The sequence below is a fragment of the Ailuropoda melanoleuca genome, chromosome 2 (assembly GCF_002007445.2).
Source record: "Ailuropoda melanoleuca isolate Jingjing chromosome 2, ASM200744v2, whole genome shotgun sequence".
Lineage (NCBI taxonomy): Eukaryota > Metazoa > Chordata > Mammalia > Carnivora > Ursidae > Ailuropoda > Ailuropoda melanoleuca.
Window position 1 is genome coordinate 108,151,012 of NC_048219.1, and position 26,761 is coordinate 108,177,772.

The following is a 26,761-nucleotide window of genomic DNA, read 5'->3' on the forward strand; positions in this document are numbered from 1 at the left end:
GTCAGCCTTTGAAGCAAAAGAGCAAAGCTAAACCCCAACAAGAAACATTGAAGATTGGCATGAAAATACTTAGGTTGAGAGACACAGATCAAGGGACATGAACCTGAAACATGTCACCATTTGAGCCTCCTTTTCCTCTTCCCAACTGTTTCATATACATGTGAGATCTAATTATAATTAGGCAAGCAAGTGTAACCTTGAAATACAGGAGGTCACAAACCTCACGTCTTGAGAGAAATGGGCAAAACAAGTAAAGGAGAGTCCCTCCCAAGGAAAGGACATATGGGCTGATCGTTTAAATTCTTTGATATATGGTCTTTTTTTTTAGCCCCAAGTTCATGTAACTACCATCTGTACTAATTGTTAGCCAACTTTTCACTCTGATTCCTATTTTGGATTTTGGATAACTACATTTATACCTACAAACCTTCAATTCAAATGAAAAAAGTTCCCTGGTTGGTTGACTATTTCCAGTAATTTTTTTCCTATAATTGAATTTATCTTGAGATTTAAGTATCTTAAGCTACAGTTAAAGTTTTTGCTAACCAAAATACTCAAAAAATGGAAGGAGACCAAGTCTATAGTGTTCCACTTGTTTGAGCAGTATTACTCTAATATCTTTCTACTTCAACATTTGTCCCTGAGAAATGTAAATTTTAGAATCAGACACCAAGTGCATATCCCAGTTACAAACTTACCAGGAGGTAACCTTGGGCAAGGTGTGAACCTCTCTGTGCTTTTGTTTCTTCATCTCACTTCATAAATAAAGTGCTTAGAACAGTGCCCAAAACCTATTAATGTCATGTAAATGTTAGTTACTAATGTTACTTTGTGGTACCATCAAAAAAATGAACATTAGGGGCGCCTGGGTAGCGCAGTCGTTGGGCGTCTGCCTTCGGCTCAGGGCGTGATCCCGGCATTATGGGATTGAGTCCCACATTGGGCCCCTCCGCTGGGAGCCTGCTTCTTCCTCTCCCACTCCCCCTGCTGTGTTCCCTCTCTCGCTGGCTGTCTCTCTGTCACATAAATAAAATAAAAATCTTAAAAAAAAAAAAATGAACATTATGTAGAATTCTAAATGAAAAGTCCTAGGAATTTTGGGCTAAATTTGTGTCTGGTCTGAATTCCAGAGTGGCCATAGGAAACTGACATAGTTTGTTCTAAAATATTTAGTCTTTTTGTCTTGTTAGCTTCTTAACGCGTGCCTTTCCTTAAAGTACAACAGAGTTCACATTAGTTGACTTCTTTTCTCATCCTTGGATTGTTAACTTGAGGTCTAAATATGTTCTAAGAAAATTTACTTAAATTAGTTCCTTCCCATCTTTTTGTTTTGTTTTTGTTTTTCTTTGAATTCAGTTAACATATAGTGTATTATTAGTTTCAGAGGTAGAGTTCAGTGATTCATCAGGCTTACATAACACCCAGTACTCATTACATCATGTGCCCTCCTTAATGTCCATCACCCACTTACCCCATCCCCCAACCCCATCCCCTCCAGCAACTCTCAGCTTGTTTCCTATGATTAAGAGTCTCTTATGGTTTGTCTCCCTCTCTGGTTTCATCTTGTTTTATTTTTCCTCCCTTCCCCTATGATCCTCTGTTTTGTTTCTTAAATTCCACATATGAGTGAGATCATATGATAATTGTCTTTCTCTGGTTGACTTCCCATCGTTTTTAAAAATTTCTGTTGATCTTATCCATAGCTATGGAAAAGGTTTTAAAATAGTATGTGTGCCGTTTCTATAAATAATGCAAGTGAATATTTATATTGATATCTGTGCATAGAAATAAGGCTACCTATATATACACATGTAAATGGTGATTATCTATGAATAATTGTTTTACAAAAATGATTTTTTCCATAGTGGCTTTTTCCTTTTTCGTATTTTCCAAATGTTCTACCATGAAAATGTATAGTATAATCACATAAGGCTTTTTTAAGAGGTGTTTTAAATGTCCAGACTTATTCAGAAATACTGAAATAAAACCTTCATTTCAAACTTTATATATTAAATGTAAACTAAAACAGTTTTGTGTTCTTCCTTATCGAGTAAACACTTTGAGATTAATGACATGAAATCTGCATTTCAGCTGCAGTGCAGTTTCTAAGGAGAGGATTTATGAGTGACCCAAGAATTCGTGAATTCACTGAGGTGATTTGTAATCATGTGGTCAAGTTTCATTTTAATGAAATGGCAATTTAATGTGTTTAACCCTATTTTAAACATGTTACCTTAAAACTTAAGTTCAGCTTTTGCTTACAGAGCCATTTGCTGAATGTGGAGAGTGAAAAACGCCATTCTTGGTCTGCCTGTCAGCATGCATAGTAAGCTTCTGGTTTCATGTAGAAGCATATGTTATTTTGATTCTGTTCTGTTAAGAATATGTTTTTCTCTGTTATCTATTCAGTGAGTATAAATATTGAGTGCCCACTTACTGGCTTAGCTCTGCAATAGCTGATATGAGTTTCTTTGTTTTTAATGGGGGTGGGGAAAGGGGGATGTTAAGTTTCTAACCTTACTTTTAAAAAGGCACACCATTTCTTTTTTTTTTTTTTAAGGCATACACCATGAGAGAACAATTAAAGAGATGAATTTTATATTAGCTGTACAGTAGGGTTTCTTTAAGTATAATTAGCATACAGTGTCATTAGTTTCAAGTGTACAATATAATCATTCAGCAATTCTGTACATTACTCAGTGTTCATCAAGATACCTGTACTCCTAATCCCCTTCACCTATTTTACCCATCCTGCCAACCACCTCCCCTTTCGTAAACTTTATTCTTTTTATTTAAGAGCCTCGTTTTTTGTTTCAATCTTTCTTTCCATTTGTTCCTTTGTTTTGTTTTCCAAATTCCACGTATGAGTGAAAATATATGGTATCCGTCTTTCTCTACTGACTTATTTCACTTAACATTGTACTCTCTAGGTATAGCCATGTTGTAGCAAATAGCAGATTTCATTATTTTCATGGTGTACATATATTATACCACATCTTTATCCATTCAACTATCGATAGACATTAGGGTTTCCTCCATGTCTTGGCTATTGTAAGTAATGCTGCAATAAACATAGGGGTGCATATATCTTTTTGAATTATTGTTTTCATTTTCTTCGGATAAATACCCAGCAGAATTACTGGATCATATGGTAATTGTGTTAATTTTTTGAAGCACCTACATACTGTTTCCCACAATGGCTGCACTGGTTAACATTCCTCGCAACAGTGCACAAGGGTTCCTTTTTCTCTACATTCTCGCCAACCCTTGTTATTTCCTGTGTTTTTTCATTTTAGCTATTCTGACAGGTGTAAGGTGATACCTCATTGTGGTTTTGATTTGCATTTCCCTAATGATGACCGATGTTCAGCATCTTTTCATGTGTCTGTTGGACATCTGTATGTCTTCTTTAGAGAAATGTCTGTTCATGTCCTCTGCCATTTTTAATTGGATTATTTGAGGATTTTGTTGTTGACTTGTGTAAGTTTTTGTGTATTTTGGGTATTAACCCCTTACTGCACATATCATTTGCAAATATCTTTTCCCATTCAGTAGGTTACCTTTTTGTTTTGTTGATTTGTTTTGTTTTTTGTTCCTTTGTTGTGCTTCTAGAAGCTTTTTAGTTTGGTATGGTCCCAGTCGTTTAATTTCGCTATTTCCCTTTCCCAAGGAGACCTATCTAGAGAAATGTTTCTAAGGCCAATGTCAAAGAAGAAGTTACTGCCTAGTGGGTGCCTGGCTGGCTTAGTCAGTAGAACATGTGACTCTTGATCTCAGGGTCGTGAATTCGGGCCCCATGTTGTTCATAGAAATTACTTTTTAAAAATGAGTAACTCTTAAGAAAGAAATTACTGCATGTTTTTTTCTAGGATTTTTATGGTTTCGGGTCTCACACTCATTTTGAGTTTATTTTTGTATGTGGTGTAAGAATTTTGTATATGGTCCTGTTTCATTCCTTTGCATGTAGTTGCCCGGTTTTCCCAGGACTGTTGAAGAGACTTTTTCCCATTGTATTTTCTTGTCTCCTTTGTCATACATTAATTGACCATATAAATATGATTTATTTCTAGGCTCTCTATTCTATTCTTTTGATCCATGTGTCTGTTTGTGTGCCAGTACCATACTATTTTGATTTCTACCCCTTTATACTATACTTTGAAATCTAGGAATGTGATACCTCCAACTTTGCTCTTTTTCAAGATTGTTTTGGCTATTCAGGGTCTTCTCTGGTTCCATACAAATTTTCGGATTATTTGTTCTAGTTCTGTAAAAAATTATACTTGTATCTTGATGAGGATTGCGTTAAATATATGGGTTGTTTTAGGTAGTATGGACGTTTTAACAATCTTGATTTTTCTAATCTATGAGCATGGAATATATTTCCATTTGTTTGTGTCATCTTTGATTTCTTTTATCAATGTTTGGTAGTTTCACACTACAAGTCTTTGACCTTCTTGATTAAGTTTACTCCTAGGGGGGCGCCTGGGTGGCACAGCGGTTAAGCGTCTGCCTTCGGCTCAGGGCATGATCCCGGCGTTATGGGGATCGAGCCCCACATCAGGCTCCTCCACTATGAGCCTGCTTCTTCCTCTCCCACTCCCCCTGCTTGTGTTCCCTCTCTTGCTGGCTGTCTCTATCTCTGTCGAATAAATAAATAAAATCTTTTAAAAAAAAAAGTTTACTCCTAGGTATTTTATTCTTGATGCAAATATACGTGAGATTGTTTTCTTAATTTCTCTTTCTGCTACTTCATTATTAGTGTGTAGTAATGCGACAGATTTCTGTATATTAATCTTGTATTCTCTATCCTTACTAAACTCATTTATCGGTTCTAGTAGTTTTTTGGTGGGATTTTCAGTTTTTTCTGTATATATAATATTATGTCATCTCCAGTAGTGAAAGTTTTACTTCATCCTTTCCAATTTGTACGCCTTTTATTTCTTGTCTGATTGCTGGGGCTAGGGCTTCCATTACTTTGTGAAGAAGAGTAGTGAGAGTAGACATCCTTGTCTTGTTCCTGATCTTAGAGGAAAAGCTCTCTTTTTCACCACTGACTATGATGTTAGCTGTGGGTTTTTCATATATAGGCCTTATTATGTATGTATGTTCCCTCTAAACCTACTTTGTTGAGGGTTTTTGTCATGAATGGATATTGTCCTTGATCAAATACTTTGTCTGCTTCTACTGAGATGATGATGTGGTTTTTATCCTTTATCTTTCTGTCTATTAATGTGATTTATCCTGTTGATTGACTCGCAAATATTGAACCACCCTTGTATCCCTGTGATAAATTTCAGTCTACACTGGCGAATGATTTTTTTTAATGTATTATTGGATACGGTTTGCTAATATTTTGTTGAAAATTTATGCATCTGTGTTCATCAGAGATATTGGCTAGTAGTTTTCTTTGTTTGTAGTGTATCTGGTTTTGGTACCAGAGTAGTTCTGGCCTCACACAATGAACTTAGAAGCTTTCCTTCCTCTTCTTTTTTTTGGAATAGTTTGAGAAGAATAGGTACTAACTTCTCTTTAAATGTTCAATAGAGGGAGCCCAGGTGGATCAGTCGGTTAAGCTTCTGCTTTCAGCTGAGGTCATGATCCCAGTGTTCTGGGATTGAGTCCTACATCGGGCTCCCTGCTCAGCAGAGTCTTCTCCTTTACCCCTCCCTCCTCCTTGCGATCTCTCTCTCTCACACTTTCTTGCTCTCTCTCTCTCTCAAATAAAATCTTTTAAAATAAATAATAAATGTTTGATAGAAATCTCCTGTGAAGCCATCTGGTCCTGGACTTATGTTTTGATTACTGATTCAATTTCATTGCTAGTAGTGGAGAGGTTCAAATTTTCTATTTCTTCCAAATTTCATTTTAGAAGATTATGTGTTTCTAGGAATGTATCCATTCTTTCCAGATTGTCCAATTTGTGGCATATAATTTTTTATAATATTCTTTTGTAATCCTTTGTATTTCTGTGCCTGTCAGTTATTTCTCCTCCTTCATTTCTGATTTAAGTACTTTCTCTCTCTCTGTCTCTGTCTCTCTCTCGTGCTTTATGAATCTGGGTAATGGTTTATCTGTTCAGAGAATCCGCTCCTGGTTTCATTGATCTGTTGTGTTTCAGTCTGTCTTTCATTTATTTCTGCTCTAATCTTTATTATTTCCTTCCTTCTACTGGGTTTGGGCTTTGTTTGTTCTTCTTTTCCTAGCTCCTTTAGATCTAAGATTAGGTTTTTTATTTGAAATGTTTCTTGCTTCTTGAAGTAGGCCTGTATTGCTGTAAACTTGGCTGTTAGAACAACTTTTGCTGCATCCCAAGGATCTTGGTCCGTTGTGTTTTCATTTTCATTTGTCTCCATGTATTTTTTGATTTCCTCTTTGATTTCTTGGTTGAGCCATCCATTGTTTAGTAGCATGGTATTTAGCCTCCATGTATTCGTGTTCTTTTCAGATTTTTTTCTTGTGATTGGTTTCTGGTTTCATACCATTGTAGTCAGAAAAGATGCATGATATGTTTTCAGTTTTTTTCAATTTACTGAAATTTGTTTTGTGGCATAACAAGTGATATGTTCTGGAGACTGTTTCATGTGCACTTAAATGGATGTTAAACTGTTTTTTGATAGAATGTTCTGAATATATCTGATAGGTCCGTCTGATCCAATGTGTCATTCAGCGCCACTGCTTCCTTGTTTTCTGTCTGGATGATCTAGCCATTGATATAAATGGAGTGTTACAGTCCCCTACTATTGTATTATTATCAATTTCTTCTTTGATATCTTTTTTTTATGTTAATCACCATACAGTACATCATTAGTTTTTCACGTAGTGTTCCATTATTCATTGTTTGTGTATAACACCTACTGCTCCATGCAATATGTGCCCTCCTTAATACCCATCACCGGAGTACCCCATCTTCCCACCCCCCTTCCCTCTAAAACCCTCAGTTTGTTTCCCGGAGTCCATAGTCTTTCGTGGTTCATTTCCCCTTCTGTTTGCACCCCCTTCATTTTTCCCTTCCTTTTCCTACGGATCTCTCTGCTATTCCTTATGTTCCACAAATGAGTGGAACCATATGATAATTGTCTTTCTCTGCTTGATTTATTTCACTTAGCATAATCTCCTCCGGTCCATGTTGATGCAAATGTTGGGTAATCATTCTTTCTGATGGCTGAGTAATATTCCATTGTATACATGGACCACATCTTCTTTATCCATTTGTCTGTTGAAGGGCATCTCGGCTCCTTCCACGGTTTGGCTGTTGTGAACAATGCTGCATGTGGAGAAAGGGGAACCCTCTTACACTGTTGGTGGGAATGCAAGTAGGTACAGCCACTTTGGAAAACAGTGTGGAGGTCCCTCAAAAAGTTAAAAAATAGAGCTACCCTATGTCCCAGCAATTGCACTACTGGGTATTTACCCCAAAGATACAGACATAGTGAAGAGAAGGGCCATATGCACCCCAATGTTCTTTGATGTCTCTTAATGTTCTTAATACTTTATGTATTTAGGTATTTAGGTATATTAGGTACTTTATGTATTTAGGTATTCCCATGTTGGGTACATAAATATTTACAATTGTTATATACTCTTGTTGGATTGTTCCCTTTAGCATTATGTAGTATCCTTCTTTGTCTCTTGTTACAGTCTTTGTTTTAAAGACTATTTTGTCCTATGTAAGTATTGCTACCCCAACTTTCTTTTCACTTCCATTTGCATGGTAAATGTTTTTGTATCCCTTAACTTTTGATCTGCATGATTATTTAGGTCTGAAGTGAGTCTCTTATAGACATCATATACATGGGTCTTTTTTTAAGATTTTATTTACTCATTTGTCAGAGAGAGAGAGCACACAAGCAGGGAGAACAACAGGTAGAGGGAGAAGCAGGCTCCCTGCTGAGCAAGGAGCCCTATGTGGGACTTGATACCAGGACCCTGGGGTCGTGACCTGAGCCGAAGGCAGACGCTTAACCAACTGAGCCACCCAGGCATTCCACGGTCTTGGTTTTTCATCCATTCATTCACCGTATGTCTTTTGGTTGGTACATTTAGTCTGTTTACACTCAGAGTATTGATGGATATATATTTACTGGTTACTTGTTTTATGTTTGTTTTTGTAGTTTTCTTTTCCTTTCTTCTTTTGCTCTTTTCCCTTGTGGTTTGCTGGCTTTCTTCAGTGAAATACTTAGATTCCTTTACCTTTATTTTGTGTATCTACTGCAGGTTTTTGATTTTTGGTTACCATTAGGTTCATATATAACATTTTATGCATATAGCAGTCTATATTACATTGACATCAATTTAATTAATTGATTAAGTGATTAATCTACTACTTCTATTGTGTTTGTATTTACCTATGAAATTTTATTCTTTCATAATGTTGTTACTCCTGATTATGGCCTCCTTTCCACTCAAAAAATTCCCATTAACTTCTCTTGTAAGCCTGGTTTAATTAATGGTGATGAATTCCTTTAACTTTTGTTTGCCTGGAAAACTCTCTGTCTCTTTCTATTCTGAATGATAATCTTGCCAGGCAAAGTGTTCTTCTTGGTGATTTCTTTCCTTTCGTACTTTGATGTATATCATATCACTCTGGTTTGCAGCGTTTCTGCTGAAAAATGAGCTTACTGTCTTCTGGGAATTTCCCACCTAAGTAACTGTTTTCTTTTCTTTTCTGTTGCTGTTTTTAAAATTCTCTCATTATCACTGCTTTTAATTACTAAGTATCTTGGTGTGGACCTCCTTGGGTCAATTTTGTTGGGAGCCCTCTGTGCCTTCTGGATTTGGATGTCTGTTTCTTTCCTCAGATTCAGAAAGTTTTCAGCTGTTATTTCTTCAAATAAATTTTCTGCATCCTTTTCTGTCTTATTTCTTTCTAGGATCCCAATAATGCAAATGTTATTATACTTGATGATGTTGCTGAGCTCCCTTAACCTATTCTCACTTATTATTTTTTTTTCTTTTTGATTTTCATTACTCTGGCCTTCTAGATTACTGCTGTTTTTCTACATCATCTAATCTGCTGATTCCTTCTAGTATATTTTTCATTTCAGTTATTGAATTCTTCATCTCTGTTTTTTTTTTTAATTTTCTCTTTGTTGAAGTTCTCATTGAGTTTGTCCATTTTTTCCCCAAGTCTAGTTGGTATCTTTGTATCATTACAGAGTATCATTACTTTGAATTCTTTTTTTTTTTTTAAGATTTTATTTATTTATTGACAGAGAGAGAGACAGCTAGTGAGGGAGGGAACACAAGCAGGGGGAGTGGGAGAGGAAGAAGCAGGCTCCCAGCGGAGGAGCCCGACATGGGGCTCGATCCCAGGATCCCGGGATCACGCCCTGAGCCGAAGGCAGATGCTCAACGACTGAGCCACCCAGGCACCCCTACTTTGAATTCTTTATCCAGGCATATTGCTGATCTCAATCTCATTTAGCTCTTTTTTTGCTATTTTGTCCTGTTCTTTCATTTGGGTCATATTCCTGTCTCCTCATTTTGCCTAACTCTCTGTATTTGTTTCTGTGTATTGGGAAGGTCAGCTATGTCTACTGATCTTGAAGGTAACGGCCTTATGAAGAAAGGTGCCCTGTAGCACAGTGTCTCCTGTTGACCTGAACTAGGTTCTTCAGGGTGTCTCCTCTGTGGGTTGTGTGTGCTCTGCTGTTGTATCTGAGCCATGTTTACCTTCAGTCCCCTTAGCTGCAATGGCCACCTTGCATGCTGCGGGCAAGATTTAGTCCTTTTGCTGTTTAGGGCCAAGATTAGGGCCACTGTGGTTTGTAGTTGGGCAGTGTCAGCAGTCAGACCAGATGCCTGCCCTCATCCACTTCACTGGGGCTGCAGTAGCAATGACCTGCAGGGTCCCCTGAGAGGCTTTTGTAGGTAGGTGAGGTCAGCAGTCTCAGACCAGATGCCTGCCCCCACTTTGTCTGGCACAGCTACAGTGATCCCAAACTGCAGGGCTCTATTTCTGTGCTTTCCCTTGAGAGCTTTCTGTTGGTGGATGTGACTGGCATTCAGATCAGATGTCTGCCCCCAGTCCATCTACTGGGACTGCAGTGGAACTAGTTTGTACGGTTATCTTCCCTTCTTCCAGGGTAGGAGTCACTTTGGAGTGCCTCCCATCCCTGTCCAAGCTGCTTGCAGGATGTGACACAGCAGGAGCTACTTAGGAGGGTTACCTATAGCTTTTAAAACATCTGGAAATAAGGCAATGAACTAAATTATGAGAAGATTAATATGAGCTTAGGAAATATATTTTCTTTTAAAGTGCTTGACATTCTTGTTTTTAGTAGCTCCACTATTGTTTAAGAATATGCTCCCAGTGTGTTTATGCTACTTCTAAAAGAAGTCCTAATATTTAGTCATTATTCTATTTTCCACATCTTTTAAATCGAGAACTTCGTGTTCTCACAACTCTTCTGCTTCTACTTTTCCCCAGAGGTATTATTCATTTTATACTTTTTTCTGACTTTTTTTTCCTTTAAGTCCAAGCTGATATACTGCTGTCCTGTTTATACTGCTATTCTATTATGGTGTCAGGACTAAGCATACCTAATTCAAAGATAGGGACCTTATTCATTTTTATATCACCCACCAGTCACATCCTGGGTTCCCAGTATACTGCCCTCTGTTACAAATGATGAGGTGCTAGAGTCAACTGTTTTAGATTTTGTGTTATGCTGTCACTTTTTGAAAATGTGCATGATGTTTGTGTGGAGATACACTGGGACATGGATATTGATGGGGATTCGGTTGCATTAGGGAATCTAAAATACCATTGGAAACTTACTGATGCAAATTCCATAATGTAGTATCCTGTGACATGGAATCTGTAACCGTTTATTGAAAGTTTTCTCTGTCAGACTTTTTTTTCATAAGAGACAGTTTTTAGGCTGGGAGGCTCCAGTGTGACTCTCCAAAAATTAGTGAATTTAAATAAAAGTAATTAAAGCCATATTTGCCCATAAATTGGCACTTTTTTCAAAGTTGTATTTCAGGGTAACCTATAATTTTGAAAGTATTTTGAATAAACTACAAAAATAGTATGAGAAATAGTTGACATTCCTTGGGGAGATATGACTATATAAATGAAAGTATTTTAAGTCAGGTTATGTTACAGTAAATTCTGTGAGGTTTCTACATTTTTCTTTTCAATTGTAGTGGAGTATATTCTCACAGGACCATTGTAAGTTACTTTTCCAGTCTGTACAGAGCTGAGCCCAGATTCTGACACTGCAGTCTGTGTTTCTGTGTGTGTATGTTCTGAGGTAGTGTTTCCAACACAAGAAAAGGTTGTATCTTCACATCCCATTTCCATTCCTTCCCTTTATGTTTCTAGGAGTGGAAATGTATCAGTGTATGCTTTGACGGTGTTTGGAATTTAGAGCATGATTTTGAAGTATGATTTGCTAAACTAAAAAGAGGGTTAACTGTTAATTGTTAGACTAAAGGGCAAGAAATAAGCTTCCCCTTGTCCTTTATCTGCCTACAAGTTTAAGTATTACAGAAAATTCATTCACAGAAAAGTTGAGAAAATAGCATATTATCAGTCACTTCGTTACTGACTAAAATTAGAATACAAATTTTTTGTACAAAGTTAGATTACTCAGAAGTCATTTGTAACATGGCCATAAAGCACTATTGCCATAGAAATAGCATAATTTTACAAAACACTTCACTGTTCAATGGTTCACTGTAACTAGATTTTTATTTTGTTGGTGTTAATATGCTGTTTAGTTAACAAATATGCTTTGTATTTCTATCTTTAGAGAAGGTTGATGCTAAATTTTATTCAATTATTTAGTCATTGAGCAGAGTCATTGAGACTTCGAGCAACTACAGTGATGCTGTTGTCTGTAGTCAAATACCTGAGAAGGGATCTTTGCCATTTCTGTTGCTTTAGGGATTAATAAGGATAGAAATGAAAACTGATATTTATAAGATAGTGAAATATATTTACGGTATTACCAGAGAAATCATTTCACTGACGTTTAGTTGTGGAAGTTTGTATAGGTAATACTATAGTTTGGGCCATCTTTGTAGAAACTTTTTAAATACCTGATGCTGGATGGTTAGTTATTTTTATCTGGTTTCTTTTTAAAAAGAAAAAAATGATTTCTAGTAGCTTCTAATAATTTGCATAAGTTTTGAGATCATTGGCTTACCTAAAGGAATCTTCTTGGGGTGAAGAAACAAAATAAATTATTTTCTTTTTTTTTTTTAATAGAATTCTTATTCACTACTCAGAGCTTATCGTTGTGGATTCTTACTTAAATAACTGATGAATTCACTTGATAAAATAAATTTGTATTCTTAATTTACTAGTTAGGTTACTAATGATGCCTTTAGTTTAGTTTAGAGAAGAGTTGTCCCTTAGGTGTTTGATTTGTGACTTTAGTCAAATTGCTTAATCTCTTTAATGATCTGTCTTTCTGTCAAGTGACCTAAATAATGCAATAAGGAAATAATCTATAAATTTGCTAACTGACTCCATTTTCCTTGTGCCCTTAACACATTCCTGATATAAGGATTACTGTTTTAGTGTGACAACCATTCTATAGAAGTGATTCTCCTCTTTCCTACTTTTGGTCTTCAGGAGGGCCAGCTTCCTGCGCATGCACCCTCTGATGTAACACAGGGCCTTGTGTTTGGTTAATGTTCTGCTATTACCAACTCAAAATTCTCAATAATTTTTAACAAGCAGCCCTGCATTTTCCTCTTGCACGGGACCAGAAATTATGTAGCCAGTACTGGTCCTCAGAATCTAGTTGTCATAATAGATCATAATATACACTGAAAAGTAATTGTCTGTAAACCAAGTCTGTGACCATATAAATTTCCTCAACTATAAAGGAAATCTTTGTACACAAATTTTATTTGAATGTATTTTAAGTGGGGAAAAAGATAGCTGGGATTTACCTATACAGGAAACCCTTTAAATGTTAGCTCTCATAATAAAGGGTTTTTAAGATGTGCTATTTTAACAGAATTTTGTCATTTCAAAACACAAAAGTATTTGCTTAAAACACAAAAACATTCTATTAGATGAAAAATAAATTCAAAGCAGGGTTTAACTCATTGTGCCATTACAGGTTATCAAGTTATACCCAACCACCAGCAAAACTATCAAGGACTAGTTGGAGTTCAGCAACCCCAGACTCAGAGCCTAGTTGGCGGCCAACCCAACAGCATTGGAAATCAGATCCAAGGAGTAGTCATCCCATATCCTTCAGTGCCATCATACCAGGTATGTTGTCACTATTGCCATCTTGGGTGAAGGAGATTTTCAGTAAATAAAATGTATAGCCATAGTTCATCTCCTCCCTTTTTTAATATAGGGAAAATGCTTTTATGATACACAACTTTATAGTCTGAAGAGTTTTATTAGTTATAGCAGCTTTGTTTTACCCTCATTGTATTGCTTTATTCATTCACTTCTTTAATTTTTATAAAAAATTATATGTGAGCTACAATTACCGATGTTAACCACATTGGTAGTGGCAGGTAAACTGTGTTTGGCATTGTCTGTGATTCCAATGATACAAATATATAATAAGCAAGTATCTTATTCTATTCTTCAGCTTCTTAGAAAGTCTCTTATGAGGAAAGAGTAGAATGAGAGGGAAAATAATGATAGAGGTAGGTACCTAAAAGAATGAGGTAGAGTACAGACTATAAATCAGTGTTTACAGAATAGAGAAGAACATAAAGTTTTCATGTTGAAACCGATCTTTTTCCCCACCTCAGTCCCAAACTTAAGTGTAGAAGTTCTTTGGAAAGATAAAAACCTTTAACTAGCACTTAAAAGAAAATTGTGGGCATAAATTGGTTAGAAGAAATCCTGGGGATGGGGAACAATACGAGTAAAGGTGCTAGCATATCCCATGTGATCCCAGAAATTTTAAAATGAAATTAAATGTAAACTAGGAAATTGTCAAGGACTAGTGAGCGCTAAGAGTATGTCTAGTGAAAAAAAAGAAAAAAGTCTGTCTTCTTGGCAATAAAAAGCAAATAAGGAAAAAAGAAAAGATTAATCATAAAACTAGATCTTGCATCTTTCTTTTCTCTCCCGCCCTCATGCTTTGTATTCCTTATCCTCTGTGCTTGAGCCCAGGTACATGACACTGCCCCATTCCCTTCTTCTCCACAGCTAGACATTAGAGAGGATCAGTACCAGGCCAGGTACTCTCTCCTGTCAAGGACCTTGGTTGTGCTCCCTAACCCAGTACATTGAGCATCTGTTAGATGTCCACGCACTGTGGAAATAAGATGTGCCCCTTACCTCTAGGGGCTCACAGTCTAGTACAAATAATACAATTTTTAAATTACAGACTTGTTAGTGTAGTTTTGCTTTAAAGCTAGATACTGGTAATGTGTCAGAGCTAAGGCGGTTAATTACAATATCTATAGCATGCTTTTTTATAAGTTATAAATCATTTCTCAGGGTATTTTATATAACCCTCATACTGGGTAAAAGACTCTGAGAAGGATGGCCCTGTAGAGCACTTAGAGCCTGCTTTTTATAATCCCTACTACCTCTGGTGGAGAGCCTGAGTCGGGGATAAAATGCTGTCTAAAAAATAAGTCAGAAAAATCATCTGTCCTCAGTACACTATTTGGTGGCCGTATGTCTCAAATACTGTTCCCTCTCTTTTGCTACTTCAATTTTTCTTTACCACTAGCTGTAGATTTCTTCTATAGCTTATATCATCTAGATTGAACTGTGTTGTTTCCCCTGGATCTGCTGTGAGTATATATTAACTTAGATACAATCAGAAATAATAATCTTAGAATGCCACACTCCCTCAGTAGGCAAAAAGACTGACATATATTATGGTATAGAGTTGGATAAATCAAACCAGTAGCTTCCTCTTTGTAATAATTGAGCCAAATTGAAAGTAATTAAGGGATTACTGTGTCTTTTGAAAAGACTAGTTTGCATTTCAGAAACATGACTTACTAGAAGTTAATCACCTTCTAAATCATGGAAGCCAGGTATAGAGAATAATGAAATGGTTGAAGAGCTGAAGCTCTGGAGCCAGAGGGCATAGTTTCAGATCTTAATTTCCCTCTTTACTGGCTATACAATCTTGGTCAAGTTACTTAACCTCAATTTCCCAGTCTATAAAACAGGGGTGATAAAAGTACCTTCTTAAGGTTATTAGGAAGACTTAATATTATAACACACATAAAGTTATTACAACAGAACCTAATTTATGGTGGTAAATAAATAACTTAGTAATGTTAATTTACATTATCATCACTATTACTATTGTTATTACTACTACTCTTGCTAACGTCATCACCATCATAACCGTCAGAAGCTTTTATTTTGGCCTTATTTACCAAAATCGGTATAATCCACCTGTAATGTTGTGGCACATTTATAACTTAAGAGCCCATTACAACAGAACAACAACATCAGTAGAGTCCACTGTGTCTGTGGTTTCTATTTTAGAAATCAGAGACCTGAAAAATCCAATATGTTCATTTGGGTTCTATGTAGATAATACAGAAAACAGAACTGAAAGATCCACTGTTCATCAGAGGTCTACTGTGCTAGGTCCTGCAAGTAGAGATTACAGTGGAGATAATGCCTCCCATGAGATGGAGGTAGCATCTCTTTTTTTCACATAAGGAGCTGTTGAGCCTCACAATAGTTAAGTCATTGCCTAATGTCATGTAGAAAGCTAAAGGAAGCCAATACCACATCTAGATATCTTAAGCTCCAAAACTCGCAGTCTTTCTGATCCAGTGTATCTCACTGGTGTCCTACCTGAGTTTTATTTAGCTCTGTCTGAGATGTACTGTATTGTTTACTCTTTCCACGTCAAACGATCATCCTTATTTGGAAACTGTTTCTTTTTTAAAACAACTTTTACTTAAGGATGTAAGTCACGGGGCGCCTGGGTGGCATAGCGGTTAAGCGTCTGCCTTCGGCTCAGGGTGTGATCCCGGCGTTGTGGGATCGAGCCCCACATCAGGCTCCTCTGCTATGAGCCTGCTTCTTCCTCCCCCTGCTTGTGTTCCCTCTCTCGCTGGCTGTCTCTATCTCTGTCAAATAAATAAATAAAATCTTTAAAAAAAAAAAAAAAAAGGATGTAAGTCACATTTTATTTTTATAATCTAATGCCTCTAGCCTATTGTTCAATTGATAAATGCTAGCCAAAAACAAAAGCTGGCTGAAAAGAACAGAAATAAAGTGGTAGTACTGTGGCTAACTTATCATGACTATTGGCAGTTTAGCTTATTCCTAAGTGTTGATACTGGAAAAGTTTATGGAGTCTGGAGACATTATCATTTGCAAGGTTTTGAAGAACCTTTTTCCCTTTAAATTGTCTTTCAAATTTTAGGTTTCACTGCCTCAAAGTTCTCAAGGAATTGTCCATCAGACTTATCAACAGCCTGTTATGTTCCCTAATCAGTCTAATCAAGGATCTATGCCCACAACAGGAATGCCAGTTTACTATAGTGTCATTCCACCCGGCCAACAAAATAATTTAAGGTGAGTACGATTAAGAAACCTAATCCTATAGCTGCTCATTGTTTATCAGGATTATGGTCTGTTGCTAAATTTAAAATTGACTAAGGAGCATGACCTGAAATCATTATCTAATGTAGAATAGAAAAAGTAAGATACAGTCTCCTTTTCTCATAGTTTTTCTAACAAAATCAGAATAAGCCAGACATTTCATATGTAGCCTAAAGAAGAGTCACACCTTCTCTCGTGTGCCTTAAAGTAGGCGATTCTCCTCTTAGCCAGATGGAATAGTAGTTGGTCATAAACCCTGGATTTGGAGCATTTAATATTTAAGATTTTTGTAGAAGGTGGGGGAGAATGTATTTCTTTTATATAACCTCAGCAACAGAATATCTTGCTGAAATTTTTCAGGCTCTAGGGAGCTCATTTTTCATCAGTAAGAGGAAGGAGGCATATAGGAGAAGAAATGATAGTAGCTCTATGTAAAAGCACGTCATGAAGCTACTTCTTTAGCTACTTCAACTTGGAAGAGCAGAGGCTCTCTGATAAGCCGAATGTGATACAAAGAGTCATCTTCCTTTGACTTGGGTAACTTTAGTCCATTATTCAGAAAGTATTACAGAGGCGCCTGGGTGGCTCAGTGGGTTAAGCTTCTGCCTTTGGCTCAGGTCCTGATCCCGGGGTCCTGGGATCGAGCCCTGCATCAAGAAGTCTGCTTCTCCCTCTCACTCTCCCTCTATGCGTGCTCTCTCTCTCTCTCAAATAAAATCTTTTTAAAAAAAGGAAAGAAAGAAAAGAAAGTATTACAGTCTTTCATTTATCTCATGACATCCCTGTAAGGTTGCCAGAGGGACTGCAGTGCTCTTTTTAAGAAGGAGGACCTATGTTAATTGCTGATGAGAGGTTGGCACCGGTTATGGTTACAGGGGATGATAATTAGGGGCGAGAAAGGGATTGATAGATTTGCTCCATTGAATCTACTTGGGGGAATGGAAACTTGGCTCTCGTTTTATTTGTTATCAAGCAGACATGCACACACACATGCACCTACAGGACTCACATACTTCCTTGCCCTTTCCGGCTCTTTGGCTGTCAGAGATTGAAGAGACCCAGGCTTTTCAGACAGTGAGTTGGTTGTGAATCATAAGCAACTTTGGAGTTTTATATTCTAATGAGCAAGTTTAGTTCCTGGGCCTGCTTCTGCAAGAAAATAAAAATTTGGTGAGCTAGGCTTGGCTGGAGGAATATCTTAGAAGCCCAGCAATTAGAAGTGAGATTCCCCTCCAACTTGAACCTTGAGGAAGAGTTTTGGGAATTATTCACAGGTTAGGGCTATGACCTAAGTGAGTCAAAGAAATTTGAAATAAGCTAACTGTAACTTGACAGTAGAACTTGTTACTGTGTCACAAACTAGCATTGATCTCTTCCAACTACAGATTACCAATGCGAGAAATGGAATGGGTTGCACGTAAAGCAAGAATGTGTATCCTGTCAGACTTGTGTTCTGGTACCTTTTATGCTAGTTATTAGGTAGGAATACAAGTCATACAGAATTAATTAAGAATACCTTTGGGTGGGGGCGCCTGGGTGGCACAGCGGTTAAGCGTCTGCCTTTGGCTCAGGGCGTGATCCCGGCGTTATGGGATCGACCCACATCAGGCTCCTCCGCTATGAGCCTGCTTCTTCCTCTCCCACTCCCCCTGCTTGTGTTCCCTCTCTCGCTGGCTGTCTCTATCTCTGTCNTGTCTCTATCTCTGTCAAATAAATAAATAAAATCTTTAATAAAAAAAAAAAAGAATACTTTTGGGTGAAAAACATTTGTAAATGATGTTATTTTTCAAGATGTAATAACATTCTTTACAGAAAATTTTGTTTCTGATTCTGGGCAATATTTATTAATAAGCAAATTGCCATATTATTTCAGATTTCTAACTTAAAGATCAACTGTTGGCATTTATTAACCAGATCATTACTATCCAAGGGCCAATACTGTAGAAACCATTCCTTCATAAATCTAGGTATACTAGCTTGTATAAATTATATTTTATCTTATATATTCCACTGTGTTTACACGCAGAGCAGAGGTTTGTCTGAATATTCCAGCATCTAGAGCAGGGCCCAGCCCAGGGTAGAAGCTTGGTAAATGCATACTGAATGAATACACTTCCTTAATGGTAAAGGCCATCTTACACATATGTATTGGTACATATTTATTATTCATTCTTGCTTATATAGAATTATTGGCCTTAATATTATCATTTTGTTTCTGTAACCTCTATATGCTTTTTAAATTTTTCATTCATATTTTTTACTATAAAATAAATTATGCTTGTTGACACAAGTTAAACAAAGATATGTAAAAATAAAGCTAATCATCATGTCCCACTCTGCCCTCACCTCCAAGTAACCAGTGTTCACATGCTAGTATGTGCATTCTGTCACATTAGCCTCCTGACCAAACATACACACATATAAAATACACATATATTGAAAGGAGGTGGTAGATTCTAATGAAATAGACATTATTTTGCTTTTTTTCTTTAATAGTGTATTGTGAATATCAAATTAGTAAAATTCAGTCTAAGACATTCTCATTTTATGTGTTTTTTTCCTCATTTCTTCACAAACATAATTTTATATAAATGAAATCATATCATACAAGCAGTTTTCTGTTGTTCTAACTTCCTTCTCTCCCCCGACCCTTTCAGTGAGATCATTCCCCATATACACACATGCTGTGTAACCCATGTTTCTATCCTAGTTTATATCCTTCCTTGCTTTCCTCCTTATACCTAATCATATGCTAACATAGATAGTGGGTATGGAGACACAATTAAGATTGATTAATACAGACACAAAATAGAATTTATAAATAATTCTAATATGAAATGTGTACAGCTAGGTTTTGTTTTTTTTTTTTAAGATTTTAATTATTTATTTGACAGAGAGAGACACAGCCAGTGAGAGAGGGAACACAAGTAGGGGGAAGTGGGAGAGGAAGAAGCAGGCTCATAGCGGAGGAGCCTGATGTGGGGCTCAATCCCAGAACGCTGGGATCATGCCTTGAGCCAAAGGCAGATGCTTAACGACTGAGCCACCCAGGCACCCCGCTAGGTTTTTTTTTAATACGTAACCATATCATGTTTGAAATATAATGAGAGAATTTAATCTTTCAAATTTAGTATTACAAATGATACAGTAAATTTTTTTCCTGTAGCTTCATTTGTTTATTTTACAACACTGTACTTGTAACCTCTGCTGTTTTCTCAGGAGTCCAAATGTATGTGTTATTCCTTGAGGCTCTTCACCATGGAATCTAACTGATTTGATATCAGGTTATAAGGTGATCTAACTTAAGCTACTTTTTTAGATAACTGAATCTTGCGTCTTTAGTCATTAATTGATGGCAGGGCATGATACGGTCAGAAAGAAGATAAGTTTCTGAATCAAACAAAACCTGACTTCAAGCCTTTGTGACTTTAGGCATGTTACTTAGTCTTTTTGCACTTTCGTTTTCTCATTTGTAAAATAAGAACACCTCATAGGATTGGTGTGGGGAAACCCATGTGTAGGACTTTGTGTATGAAAATTATTCTAAAATATATACTTGCCTGTGTTCTTAAGTAGAAGACACTAAAAATAGTTAACCTTTTTATTGCTGATTCAGAGTCGTAATCCTGAGTATTGGTAATTACATTGTGCCCCCACAGAATTTTGAAGCATGTTGGAGATATTTTCATTTACTTTCTAAACTTAGGGTCTTTCTTTGTCAGTTATTGTCAGTGTAAGTGCATTTATTTAAATCTGCAATGGAGTTAACCAGAACTAAGTTTTTAAAAAGAAAGGCTGTGAGTCAGATGCTGGAGGGCTCTACTTTGAAAAAACGTTGTGATATCTTTGAGGAATTTGTGACTTCTGTTTTAATAGTTCCATGCCTTTACTGCTTACCTGGTTCTGACCTCTCTTCCCCATTATTGTGGTGGCTGCACACTTCCCCGAAAAGCAGTAAGAAAGGGGGAGGAAACCATAGAATATCATTAGTCTGTCCTTGAAGCAGGAAATATTTTTTAGTGTTACTCCCATGTAGACTAAATATAGTAAAATGTTCATTTGTTTTCTGAATTATTTGTGTTTTCTGTGTGAACAGAATTTACGTATTTGTTCTTTTCTGGTATGCCTAACCAAGACTTCTTAAGAGACACTCCCATTTTCTAGATTTAAAAAATTTATCTCTACTTACTTCACTGAATTTGAAACCTGTATTTTTGCCAAAACATTAAGCCGAGGAATGAAAAAATATATTACGTTATCTCTTCAGAGTAACTTACATAAAGAGAAATATCATCATCATTGTGGATTTGTATTTGCAAATTTGCATATTCCCTATTATTTATTTGTAATCCCAAAATAGATATTTGTAGGCTTTTTCAGTCATTTGCGGATATGCACAGAACAGTGAAAAATTTGAGTCTCCCAATGAACACATTCTCTGCTGAGGTCAAACAGGTTGACACTCTTCAGTTCTCATACTGTAAATATTCTTTTCAGAGTATTTAGTGCCACAGTTTTGGCATTTTTATGCTATTATTTTGTTATTTTGCTGCTTAAAATGGCCCCCAAGCATAGTACTGAAGTTAGCATTTTGCTAACCAAATGGTATATAACCATATTATCATTTAAGGCCTACCTACCTGGTCAGCATTTCTTCACCTTCAGTTTCATTCTACCTAAAATGGTGTTTTATTACAGAAAGCTTATAAATGCAGATAAAACCTTTCTTCCAAAATTTTTTTCTTGTCTAAACATTTTACTTTTCTAGAAACTTATCCTCAGAGTGTCCTCTGAAAAGGTTAAGATGTATGTTTGTTTTTATTTTAGATAGAGACTATGAAACATGAAAAAGGTTACCCATAGGGGCACCTGGGTGGCTCAGTCGTTAAGAGTCTGCCTTCGGCTCAGGGCATGATCCCAGAGTCCTGGGATCGAGACTCACATCAGGCTCCTCTGCTGGGAGCTTGCTTCTTCCTCTCCCACTCCCCCTGCTTGTGTTCCCTCTCTCGCTGGCTGTCTCTCTCTCTGTCGAATAAATAAATAAAATCTTTATAAAATAAAATGGTTAGTGGTTAATTTAAAAAAAAGAGAAAAGAAAAGAAAAAGGTTAACCATAGGATTTAACCTGAAGGTCTAAACTCTTCAACCCTGATTTCTAGCATCCTAACTTGTTAATGTATCTACCAGTGATTCCTAATCTTATCAGCATGTTAGAATCACGTATGGGCCTCCTTAAAAGTACTGGTCATAACTCCTAGTTCTCCACATTCTCCTTTCACTAGCATGGGCCTGATCTTAAGCCTGAACATAATTTTTTTTGAAGCCCTCGTGGTAATTCTTCAGGCAACAAGATTTAAGACCCAGCCCTTCTCATCTCTCTCCATAGACTTGAGCTGTGTGTAGCCATAACCCAGTAATACTTTACACATTTGCAAGAAAGTTATGTCTGTCACTGTTTATTTGCAAACTTTCATCCAGGACCCAATGTTCGAAGATAAAACTGTGTAAATTACCCCATACCAATAAGTATACTCAGCTTTAGATGGAAAGTATATGTTAAACTCTGAGCTTGTAACGTTCTTTATGTTTTTACTAAATGGACTGTAATGAGCTTCATTCCATTGCCAGATTATAAGAAGAGAGAAGATTTCTGTAAGAATAAGTGCGACTTTGCCTTGAAAAATGCCTTCCTTAGCTTGAGTTGCTTAGCAACCTTTTTTTTTTTGCAGAGTCTCCTTATGCAGAAAAATAGAATTTGAATTATTATTTTTACTTTCAGCACAGCCTTTCAGTTATCACTGAGGCGACTTTGTGTTTAGATTAGATTGTGTTGTTATGTATACTGTGAAGATTTGGCATAGCCTGATACACAGTACATGTCTTGTCACTTTCAGCAAGCCATATAGTGGTCAGAGAAACTAGTTTTACAGCTAATCGTGGGATTTGTCTCAGTTTTTGGTATGGAGAGAAAATTAATTCCATTCCTACAGTGTCTTCAGAAGTGACAAGCTAGTTGAATAAATCTTCAAAATGCCCTCATTTTTGGTGGGGTTTTTTTCCCCTCATGTTTTACCTTTCATTTCTCATTTTTATCTTGAAACTCAAAAGGAGAATATATACCTTTGTTTTTGATCTGTCATCTCAAAGGGCTAGCATACACAGAAACTTGAAGAGACTATAACCTCTATTTTTCAGAACTTGCTAAAAAATGCTTCACAGCATCTTTATGAAATGATGAAAAAGAAAACCTACTTTTAAGTCTTTTTCCTTTTTCCTCCCCACAGTACGTTTTCCCCCATTTTTATATTCTATTCCTGTGGTATCCCCTTTGTCCTACTTCTGGAACCTGTCGTGAATTCATTTTATTTCTCCTACACTTCTGGTTTTGCATTTTAATTTTTTCATTTGCCTCAGCCATCCTTTGAAATAATTGTCATAACAAAGTGTCAATCTGAGCGATATCTTTCAGGGAAGTTTTGCTTTTGTTGTTACTAACAAGGAAGTTAACACCTAGCCTAGAGAAATAAAATGTAGTAAGAAAATGACTTTTGGAGCTAAAGCATTGCCTTTCCATAACATTAATTTTCTCTTCAGTGGATATAAAAATCTTATTAACTATTTTTGTAGGCATGAATTTATCAGCAAATTCATTAGTAAATTAAGTTTTACTGACAAAAATTATGTAAAATAGGAAGGAAAAAGGGTGCTATAGCTATTTCATTTTTTGTGAATTCACCAAAATGACTGATGGTAGTAATATTTTAGATTAAAATAATAGTATTTAATAGGTACTTAAAAAATTGGGAGGAGTGGTGACCTTTCATGGAAAAATGTCTTCATTTTATGCATAAGTAAACTGACCATACTTGTGGCTCTCCCTCATTCTCTCTCAGTTGGTATCTGTCAACAACAGAAAATATTTCTCCTACATCTATATTTTGTCTTTAAAACAGTCTTTTCTCTATTTTTCATTATATATGATATCACTGTAGAAAATTTGAAAATATAAAAAATTACAAAGTGTAAAAAAGCATGAAAAAGGAAATCACCTACAGTCTCACTACCCAAAAAAAAATTACTGTTAAATTTTGGTGCAAGTGCACCTGGGTGGCTCAGTCGGTTGAGCGTCTGCCTTTGGCTCAGGTCATGATCTAGGGGTCCTAGGATTGAGCCCCGCATCAGGCTCCCTGCTCGATGGGGAGTCTGCTTCTGGCTCTGCCTGCCCCCCACCATGTGCACTCTCTCTCTCACACTCTCTCAAATAAATAAAATATTAAAATTTTTGGTGCACTTCTCGAGTCATTTCTCAGGGCACACATAATATGTAAACTTTGTTAGGAATTAAATGTTTTAAACATTGTATTTTCTGTATTTTTAATTGTATTATTCATCACCTCTGGTTTAAAAATTAAACCATATAAAAATACATTGAGTAAAATTTTTAAATTCTGCTTTACCCATTGCCCTTTGTGCAAAGCAATTACTATTCACCAAAATAATCACTGTTTAGACTTTGGTATGTACCTTTCTAACACTTTTACTACTTTTAAGTATATATGTGTAATAGTTGTGGTTTGGAAAGAGAGCATCACCGTTTTTGTTTTTGAGGTAGAGAGATTAGGAATGTTTTTGTTTGTTGTTACTGTGAATTTTTTTGCATATGTGGAATTATTTATATAAATATTTTATTTTGCAGCTTTTTTCATTAAATTTTACTTTTGAACATCTTTCCACAGAGTATCTGAATTTTTCCTTTTAGGTTAGAATGGAGAGAAACCAGCTTGTAAGAGGTCAGGCTAAGGAATTTGTGTTTTAGACTTTTAATAATAGCAAAAAAATGGTTTCTGAAGTATGACATTGATGTGATAAAGTGTTTTTGTTTTGTTTTGTTTTTAATTAGTTCAGTTGCAATGATTGAGATATATTTGAATTGAGCAGAGACCACAAGCATCAAGTAGCAGAATCCCTGCTTGTGGTGGTGGCAATGGGAAGGCGATACATTTAGGTGGCCCTTTGAAAGAAGATACAAATATTTGGTGATATTGTAAGTAAGGATTAAAGAAAAAATTCTAATATCTTGATGGAAAATGTTTCACTAGCAACAAAAGAATGCTAGGGTTGGACATTAGTGTAATTATTATTTGGATATCGTTTACTTAAAAATACCTACTAGATCTAGGGTCAAGAGACTTTTCTGTAACAGGCCAGAAAGGAAATACTTCAGGTTTTAAAGGCAAGAATATAAAATTGTAGATATTCTTTTAGGTATTTATATAATAAGAGAAAATTAATTTCCAGGGGGCACCTGGTTGGCTCAGTAATTTGAGCCTCCAGTGGTTGATTACTGCTCAGGTGGTGATCTCAAGGTCCTGAGATCGAGCCCCACATCAGGCTCCCAACTTAGCAGGGAGTATGCTTGTCTTTTTCCCCCTGTTCACGTGCTCATGTGCACGCACATGCTCGCTCATGCTCTCTCTCAAATACATCTTTTAAATGAATAATTAAATTTCCAAAGAAATTTTATTGACAAAATTCAAAATATAGCAATAATCAAGCACAGTTGTTTTTTGTTTTGTTTTGTTTTAAATACAGGCCTACTAATGAGAAGAATAGAATTACTTTAGGTAGGGAAATAACATTTCATTTAATTGGGATTCAAAGTGAGTGTTCTCCGTCATCAAATTGATTGCAAATGTTTATCAGTAAAAACCATTCTTGGCGTGTGGGCTATTCAGAAGGAGACATTGGGTCATAATTGGCCCGGTGGCCATAACTTGCCAGTACCTATACTAGATGATTAATAGCCAGCAAAAAAGACCAACAGGAAATGGTCTGAAATGAAGGCTGATCACATAGGAAATGAGGGGAAGAGAAGCCAACATACAAGGAGATTTCAAAAATTAACCATCAGGTGTTGTTGGGGAGCATGAAAACCATTACGAGAGAAAAGGCATTGGATGTAACAAGAAGAGGACATTTACAACCTTCCAGACAGTATGTAGCAGATTAGAGAACTCTGAAAAGGAAGTGACAAGTTTAGACAATTCACGAAGTCTGGTATATAAAGGTCCAGAGTATTTGTTCAAAAATAGATACTACTTTTTTGAAAGATAGTAAGGAAAGAACTTATATAAAGGGAAAATTCAAATTAAAAATTATACTTTTTAAACATTAGGGGAAAAGTAAATCTCTTAATCTTCCCTGCCTTCTTTTTGATTTTCACTACTTTCTTCACCATGTACATTTTAAGCTTTTCCAAATTGTTTCTAAATATCCACAGTGACATTCTGCATAGCCCAGGATTTTGAATGGCTTTCCATTTTATTTGGTATTTCTCCAGGCCATAGGTAACCTAGATAATGTGCAGTCCCCTGAGATAGGCCAAGTTTAGGAGGCAGAAGAGGTTTGTCTTGGAGTGCCCCTCTGGCATATCCCATGTATTTTATTTTGTGAATGATTCCTGTGGTTTGGGAGCATGCTGACTTTGCATTTTACGTAACTGGTGTTGGGAACGACATGAGGCAAGTTGATGAAAGGATCTTAAAAATCTGCATCCTCTCGTCTTCCATTTCTAGCCAAGATGAGGTGTTAGGGACTGGATTTATCCTCCTACCTTAACTTAAAAACCAGAAAAATATACAAAACAAGTTTTCTTTAGACAATGAAGGACAGTAAACTCTGAGAGAAGAAAATAAAATGAGTCTCATCAGTGCCCCAGCTTGCTGCCTAGAAAGACTTTCCCAGCCACCACTCAGGGAGGGGTTAAGCAGAGCCTCTCTTTAAATTAAGCAGATGAGGTTAGGAGTGCAAGGAAGCCAAGGTGGCTGGAGTTCACAGGGCAGAGTGCTGAAGAGAAGAGACTACCAAGAAAAAACTGTGGAGATCTACAGAGGGACCTTTTTGAGTCTAGTTGATTTCTGCCTGGTGCTTGTATGTGCAAAAAACATACAGAGCCAGGAACAGGCAGGACAATCCCTGGAACTCACACAAGGACAGGAATAGTTTATATTCCTGGCAGCCAGAATGTCAAAACCTCATAATATATGAGGCATCAAGTAGAGGACCTAAAAGGACATTATCTCAGTTGTGGGGGAACATTAGCCCTAGATTTAAGGTTGCTCTGGTCGTGCCTAGAGAAAATAAGGACTCAAAAGGATTAATTTGTTTCTAGATAACTGTGACCCAGAACAAAGCTCAAAAATATTGTTCCAAAATACAAGAATATGCAACACTTAACAA

At 36.5% G+C, this 26,761-nt stretch overlaps 1 protein-coding gene across 11 annotated transcripts in view; it reads left to right on the top strand.

The window, feature by feature from the left end:
• R3HDM1 (R3H domain containing 1) overlaps positions 1-26,761 on the top strand; it is a 190,024-nt gene that overhangs the window by 129,121 nt on the left and 34,142 nt on the right. For all 11 annotated transcript variants that reach the window (XM_034654485.1, XM_034654477.1, XM_034654476.1 and 8 more), the window contains 2 exons: positions 13,083-13,237; positions 16,344-16,495. In XM_034654485.1, coding sequence (XP_034510376.1) covers positions 13,083-13,237; positions 16,344-16,495 — 307 coding nt within the window. The remainder of the gene's footprint in view (positions 1-13,082; positions 13,238-16,343; positions 16,496-26,761) is intronic.